Genomic DNA, 8,057 nt, shown 5'->3' on the forward strand with positions numbered 1-8,057 from the left:
TCCAAGTTACACAAGCATAATCTGTGTCCTTTTACTAGTTCCACAAGCACTTTCTCTGTCCTCTGCCTGATTACGTCCTTGCCATGTTCAGAAAAACAGCTTCACCTGCCATATTATCATATTACCATTTTGGGAAAATTTACACACACAGAATACAAAATGTATTATATGCATGTAATAATATACGTACAGAAATTATTATTTATTTAATTGTATTTATGGACAGAATTTCTAGGTGCAGTCAGGGGTCGGAGGGGGTCTGGTTTGGAGACCACAGGATCATCTCTGCTGTTTGCGGATGATATTGTCCTGTTGGCTTCATCGAACCAGGACCTGCGGCACTGGGGCGGTTTGCAGCCGAGTGTGAAGCGACTGGGATGAAGATCAGCTCTTCCAAGTCCGAGGCCATGGTTCTCGACAGGAAAAAGGTGTCTTGTCGTCTCCGGGTGGGTGGAGAGTCCCTGCCTCAAATGGAGGAGTTCAAGTATCTCGGGGTCTTGTTCACGAGTGAGGGGAGGACGGAATGTGAGATTGACAGGTGGATCGATGCAGCGTCTGCATTAATGCGGTCGCTGTATCCCCCCGTTGTGGTGAAGAGGAGCTGAGTCTGGATTTACAGGTCAGTCTTCGTTCCTACTCTCACCTCTGGTCATGAGCTCTGGGTAATGAGCGAAAGGACGAGATCGTGAATACAAGTGAGGAGCTCAGTCACACGGGAGGAGCTCGGAGTAAAGCCACTGCTCCTCCACGTCGAGAGGAGCCAGTTGAGGCTCGGGCGTCTGTTCCTGATGTCTCCTGGGCGCCTCCCTCTTGAGGTGTTCCGGGCATTTCCCACTAGGAGGAGGCCCCGGGGAAGACCCAGGACACGCTGGAAGGGACTATGTCTCTGGGCTGGCCTGGGAGCCCCCCTGGAGGAGCTGGAGGACGTGTCTGGGGTGAAGGAAGTCTGGGAATCCCTGCTTAGACTTCTGCCCCCGGATAAGTGGAAAAAGATGGATGGATGGAAATGATTTGGTGATAAATTTTTTGTAATTCATATTCATTCCCAACAGACATAACAGACTGCCTGTGATTACACACTTGGCCAGTAGGTGGTTTCGTGCGCACTAGGGACGGGCATTCGATGAAATGCTCTTAATCGATCGTCGGAAGAATTAACGATCGATTATCCATTAATCATTAACGTTTTTATATTAAAATGATCATCATTATTATTACTATCTGCACTACTAATCTGCATAAATAAATTCAACTTTACGACATATAAACCGTAACGACTCTAGAGCCACATCAGCCCGTTTGACATTATAATGTGTTTAATTCAGTTTTGTTCAACTCTCACAGAAACAAAACTTAAAACCACATCGACAATTTGTATAAACTAAGCGAAGATAAAACTCCAGCTCTTGTGTCGCTGATGCGGTTCAACTTCTGTTGGATTAAAAGACATGACTCAGGTGAATACAGGTTAGTGTGACCAGATTTACGTTTGTCAAAACCAGGACACCGTACGGGGGGAGGGGGGCGGGGCCTCGTCATCCACATTGAGCGACTCTCACCTGGTAAAACTTTTTCCCACTGGACACAGAAACATATGTGCTGCTTTATACACTGTGCACATGGACTCACACTTGTCCCGAACGCAACGGAAAGTGTGGAATTTCTTGTACAAATCATCGTTAAATCCACATTTGTGCTTCGGTTCGTTACAGACTGACCCACTGTTTGTGTCTCGCTCCTTCTGATGCAGAGACACATGTACACACCTGTTTGGTCACGATACACACAACAACCTACATTCGGTTTGTCGATTAAAATTAACGTAATCGATGAAATTTTTAATGATCAATTATCGATTAATCGAATAATCATGCCCATCCCTAGTGAAGCTTCAAGAAATGAACCCTTTCTTGAACCAACCGGTTTCCTCTCACCATCTCTAGCATTGGGCGTGGAATGACACCTCACAGCTTTTTTTTATTTCTTCGATTTCATAATGTCGTTTTCATTCTAATACTGATTTTTGGAAGTGTAAGAAACTGTAACTCATCATTATATAAGACTAAATTCTTTTCTGTACGACCTTGTGGCAATTTTGTCTCAAGATCTTGGACCGTTCCAAGAGACGAGCCGAGATCAGGTAAAGACAAGATGCTACGTTTCTTCGTTCCTTTATTTTTCTTTGTTTGTTTTTGCACTTCACCACAGGTACCACCAAACAAAACAATAATTAGAACAAATGAAAAGCTGCCATGTGCACTTTAAACACCGCGGCCTGTGTGTGGGAGCGCTCGTGAATATTTATGAAGCTGTGGAGGATTCTGGCGTCGGTTCATCAAACGGATCTGCTCGAATCAAAGAGGAAACGGCTGTAATGATCTTTACTCGCAGTTACGATACCTGTGAGTCTGTTGTCATTGATGTGGACGTCTCGTGTCTTGTTGCGGTAATTATCCGAGTGTGTGAGTGTGTGTATGTGTGTGTGTGTGTGTGTGTGTGTGTGTGTGTGTATGTGTGTGTGTGTGTGTTTTATGTTTTTATATTGTGTTGGTTTAATTGGAAAGCACTTTGATCACCTCGAGTGTGTGAATAAATGTGAGATGATTGATTGATTTTGTTGTATTTGTGTGTGTGGTGTAGTAGTAGTAGTAGCAGTAGTATTAGGAGTAGGAGGTGTAGGGGGAGTAGTAATAGTAGTAGTAGTAGTAGTAGTAGTAGTAGTAGTAGTAGTAGTAGTAGTAGTAGTAGTAGGTAGTAGTAGTAGTAGTAGTAGTAGTAGTAGTAGGAGTAGGAGTAGAGTAGTAGAGTAGTAGTAGTAGTAGTAGTAGTAGTAGTAGTAGTTAGTAGTAGTAGTAGTAGTAGTAGTAGTAGTAGTAGTAGTAGTAGTAGTAGTAGTAGTAGTAGTAGTAGTAGTAGTAGTAGTAGTATTAGGAGTAGTAGTAGTAGTAGTAGTAGTAGTAGTAGTAGTAGGTAGTAGTAGTAGTAGTAGTAGTAGTAGTAGTAGTAGTAGCAGTAGTAGTAGCAGTAGTAGTAGTAGTAGTAGTAGTAGTAGTAGTAGTAGCAGTAGTAGTAGTAGTAGTAGTAGTAGTAGTAGTAGTAGTAGTAGGAGTAGTAGTAGTAGTAGTAGTAGTAGTAGTAGTAGTAGTAGTAGTAGTAGTAGTAGTAGTAGTAGTAGTAGTAGTAGTAGTAGTAGTAGTAGTAGTAGTAGGTAGTAGTAGTAGTAGGTAGTAGTAGTAGTAGTAGTAGTAGTAGTAGTATAGTAGAGTAGTAGTAGTAGTAGTAGAGTAGTAGTAGTAGTAGTAGTAGTAGTAGTAGTAGTAGTAAGTAGTAGTAGTAGTAGTAGCAGTAGTAGTAGTAGTAGCAGTAGTAGCAGTAGCAGTAGGAGTAGGAGGAGGAGGAGGAGTAGTAGTAGTAGTAGTAGTAGTAGTAGTAGTAGTAGTAGTAGGAGTAGTAGTGGTAGCAGTAGGAGTAGTAGTAGCAGTAGTAGTAGTAGCAGTAGGAGTAGTAGTGGTAGCAGTAGGAATAGTAGTAGTAGTAGTAGTAGGAGGAGGAGGAGGAGTAGCAATAGTAGCAATAGTAGTAATAGTAGTAGTAGGAGTAGTGGTAGGAGTAGTAGCAGTAGTAGTAGGAGCAGTAATATCAGTAATAGCAGTAGTAGTAGTTGTTGTAGTAGTTCTAGTAGTATCAGTAGTAGTAGTAGTAGTAGTAGTAGTAGTTGTTGTAGTAGTTCTAGTAGTATCAGTAGTAGTAGTAGTAGTAGAAGTAATATCAGTAATAACAGTAGTAGTAGTTGTTGTAGTAGTTCTAGTAGTATCAGTAGTAGTAGTAGTAGGAGCAGTAATATCAGTAATAGCAGTAGTAGTAGTTGTTGTAGTAGTTCTAGTAGTAGTAGTAGTAGTAGTAGTAGTAGTAGAAGTAGCAGCAGAAGCAGTAAAACACCTCATGTCTTTCTTAACATTAAAACATCTCATCTTCGATCTTAAAGCTGCATTGTGTAACTTTTCTGGTGGAGGTTCTGTCAAATCCTTTTCTCCATGGAGATGTTATTGCTTTGTCTGGAATGTTACAAGTTACAGGTCAGATCTGTGGAGAGGCGACGCCGCTCACAGTCAGAACGTCTGTTTTTCTAGGTATTTTTGAGCCGTAAACCCACCTGTGCTTGAATAAATGTAAAGTCGAGCTGTTTAAAGTCACACTGTGGAACATTCCAGACAAGGCAGTGACATCTCCAATTACACAATGCACCTTTAAATTATAATAGATTAAAAAATATGTTCGTAATTTGCTACATTTCACGCCTTCTACTCAGTAAAAAAAAAAAGAGTTGAAGCGATTGTGACGAGCTCCAGGACAAAAGAAGTGTCACAGCTCCATCTTGTGGCCACAGAACAGAACTGCTGAACTCCAGAACAAACGCTGTGCTGCCAAATCCTCTACTGTTTTAATCGTTGTTAAATTATTATGAATTTAAAGATGAACTGCGTAACTTTACCTGTTTGTATCTATGGACACGTGTATCTCCATGGAGACGACACCAGGTCATGTTACAGGTCTTAGCAAAAAGTAGTTTATTTAAAGTTCATTTTATTAAGTACGCTTCAGTATAAGGTTTTCAAGTATACGACAGACCATGTACTGTACTTTTAGTGTACTAGAAAGTACTAATTTAATACCTTTTCGTACTAAGCTGGAACATTTTAAGTTTTTAAGTATATTTTAAAGTTCATTTTAAGTTAGCAAAAGTATACAAAAAGTACACTCATCTATGTACTGTCAATGTACTTGGTATATCCCTCTCGTATACTTAAAGTATACCACAAGTACACTGATCTCTATACTGCCATGTACTAGTACTAGTATACTTCGAGTGCCTATGTTTAGTTTTATTATAGTATACTTTGAGTATACTTTTATAAACTGGTTATTTTTCTTGTTTACTTGTTATATTTTAAGTTTGCTTGGCATAATACTTCTAGTTTACTATTTATATACTTGAAATATACTCCTTAAAGTATTCTTAAAGTTTACTCATACTGTATGTACACAAGAGTGTGATGCATTTACAAAATCACAAGACAGAATGTTGAAAACAAGTGTGATATATTTTCAAACATTTCAAAAACAAAGACCAATGAAAGTCCTCACTTATTGGAGAAAATGAAAGAAAAAAGTGCACATGTGCATGTCAAAATGTAAACTAAATGGTCTCTCCAAGATTAAGCCCTTTATTTGTAAAAATAAGCAAAACTTTTGGATAGACTTGTAAATGTTTGTAAATGTAAATGATGCTCAAAGCCTGTTTTCCTCCACACTACAACACCTGTGTGCACCTTTTCTCTCCCTTATACAGAGCAGCAAATAATAGAACATAATTAGATCTAGTGCCTCACAGTGGCGGAGGAACAGACACACAATATGACTCCAACAGACATAAACGTTTACTAAAGTATGAGTTTTAGTATTAAAGTATAAATAAGTAAGTAAGCCTTTATTTTTATAGCACCTTTCACAGATTAAAAAAAATAATAATAATCACACAATCCTTTACAGAATGCAACAAATAACATAAACAAGAACAGAGGAATTACAGACACAGTCGGCTAACAGCCAGTCTAAAGAGCAGAGTCTTGAGCTGCTTTTTAAAAGAGTCGGAGGGACAGGGGCAGAGCGTTCCATAATTTGGGAGCCACAGCCTGAAAACTCACGTCTTTGGGACCATCAAGAGGCCCTGACCTGAGGACCGGAGGGTGCGACCTGAGGTGTAGGGCGCAAAACGGAAGTTAACTGGAAGCCAGTGCAGGTCTTAGTATTAATGTCTTACACTTCTGTTTATACTTTTCAGTTTAAGTGTAATTCATTATACTATTCTTAAGTATATAAATAATATACCATATTTTTCTGACTATAAGTCCTTCTGAAGTATAAATCACACTTTATGGGGAGACCAGGAACCGACATTTCATCTTGAAAGTCAAGTTCTAGTAAAAACAATAGAACAGAGAACAACAGACTGAATAAGCATCTGGTATGTTAACGTCACATATGAACAGTTCTTCAGATAAACTACAACATAAACAACAGAACATACGTTTACCAAACTCCCCATCTCACTCCAAATCACTAAATCCATTGAATACATTCAATTCTTCATCCTCGGTGTCACTTCTGACCAACTCCGCACAACTTCAGTTGTCACTAAAGTCCAGGATTTGTCATCCAGTGACTCCAGGAAAGTTTCATGCTGCATCCTCCCGGTTGCCGTGATGCTGTGTCTCCTTTCCCTCTTTCCACCAGTCCCTCACAAGTTTCTCACTCACTCCAAACTTTCTTTCTGCTGCTCGATTACCATTTTCAGCTGCAGATTTCATGACTTGCAGCAGGACGGAGGCTTTTTCTGCAGGAAGTGAGCAGAAAACTGACACACAAGACTAGAGCCTCTCGAGCAGAGGTGCTCACACTTTTTCATCATGTGAGCTACTTACAAAATGACCAAGTCATAATGATCTACCTAATACAAAGCCAAACAAACTGCACTGAAACACTCTGTGCCCCTTTTTTGGACCCTCACCCACAGTTTGAGAACCTCTTCTTTAAGAGAACTTCCTCTGGCACTTTACACAAAACTGTGAAAAAAGTGAAGGAAGATTTTTAAACCTGTTTTTTTAAAGTTCCAAACTGGAGTTTCATTCTTTTCTGGTTTTGCAGTGATATTTACCAGCCTCTGCACGTTTACCAAACCAAACGCACATCGTGACAAACACAGATGCATTTGTCACTTTTGTTAGACAAACTTCAGCCAAATGTGGCAGTAGGTCTGTTCTGTAGATCCGCTCTATGCTGTAGACCTGCTTTGTGCCAACACTGGAACACAAATTTAGCTTATATTTAAAGATGCACTATGTAACTTTTTGGTTGGGGGTCCTTTACCTGCTTGTTTCCATGGATACGTCATTGCTCTGCCTGAAATGTTCCGCAGTGTGACATTAAACAGCTCCACTTTTCTCTCATTTATTCAATCGCAGGTGGTTTTAAAGCTCAAAAATACCTAGAAAAACAACTCTCTGGCTGTGAGCGGCGTCGCCTCTCCACAGATCTGACCTGTAACTTAGTCTGGTTTGGTCGCCATGAAGATAGAAAGGTTAATGCCATACTGTGGAACATTCTAGAAAAAGTAATAACATCACCATGGAGAAAAGAAAGAGAAGAGAAAGTTACACAACGCTCTCAATATGTTATAAATATTTCAAAAAATGTGCACAAAAAAGTGAAGGTACAAATAATTTTAATGCATTGGAATTTTTTTTTTTACTACGTTTGCACTTTTTGTAAGTTTTGTAACTTTTTTATCTGATTCTAATGATTCTGAACAGGATGTAAATAATTTCACAACTGCACTTCCTGTTTTTAAATGTGTTTTTAAAAAAAAAAGAGAGCGAGAGAGATAACAAGTGTTTGGAGATGATATCAGAAACAGACACCAGCCTTTTTCAGACCTATATTTCAAACCTGGTTCAGTCCTGGTTTAGTCCTGGTTTAGTCCTGGTTCAGTCCTGGTTTAGACCTGGTTTAGACCTGGTTCAGTCCTGGTTCAGTCCTGGTTTAGTCCTGGTTTAGTCCTGGTTTAGACCTGGTTTAGACCTGGTTCAGTCCTGGTTCAGTCCTGGTTTAGACCTGGTTTAGTCCTGGTTCAGTCCTGGTTCAGTCCTGGTTTAGTCCTGGTTCAGTCCTGGTTTAGACCTGGTTTAGTCCTGGTTTAGTCCTGGTTTAGACCTGGTTTAGTCCTGGTTCAGTCCTGGTTTAGACCTGGTTTAGTCCTGGTTCAGTCCTGGTTCAGTCCTGGTTTAGTCCTGGTTTAGTCCTGGTTTAGTCCTGGTTTAGTCCTGGTTCAGTCCTGGTTTAGTCCTGGTTTCAGTCCTGGTTTAGTCCTGGTTTAGTCCTGGTTCCTGGTTTAGTCCTGGTTCAGTCCTGGTTCAGTCCGGTCATGGCTGTGGGAGGTCTGGTCCTGGCCTGGTCCCTCTACATTTTGGGTAAGTGATCAGTGTTTGTATTTGTGTTTG

At 40.2% G+C, this 8,057-nt stretch overlaps 2 protein-coding genes across 2 annotated transcripts in view; both read left to right on the forward strand.

The window, feature by feature from the left end:
* The window catches only part of LOC129410407 (scavenger receptor cysteine-rich type 1 protein M130-like), a 48,586-nt gene that overhangs the window by 20,858 nt on the left and 19,671 nt on the right, over positions 1–8,057 (forward strand). Inside the window, exon 2 of the mRNA XM_055158509.1 lies at positions 7,975–8,027. The gene's annotated coding sequence lies outside the window, so the exon portion shown is untranslated. The remainder of the gene's footprint in view (positions 1–7,974; positions 8,028–8,057) is intronic.
* Positions 3,060–3,983, forward strand: LOC129410406 (putative uncharacterized protein DDB_G0271974; the record flags this gene model as incomplete). The annotated part of the gene is made up of 2 exons (XM_055158508.1): positions 3,060–3,131; positions 3,888–3,983. Coding segments are annotated over 2 exons (168 nt in total), but the record flags the coding sequence as incomplete, so codon positions are not given.

This window comes from Boleophthalmus pectinirostris, unplaced genomic scaffold (genome assembly GCF_026225935.1).
Source record: "Boleophthalmus pectinirostris isolate CB_2022bp ecotype Guang Dong unplaced genomic scaffold, ASM2622593v1 HiC_scaffold_22, whole genome shotgun sequence".
NCBI classification, from domain to species: Eukaryota; Metazoa; Chordata; class Actinopteri; order Gobiiformes; family Gobiidae; genus Boleophthalmus; species Boleophthalmus pectinirostris.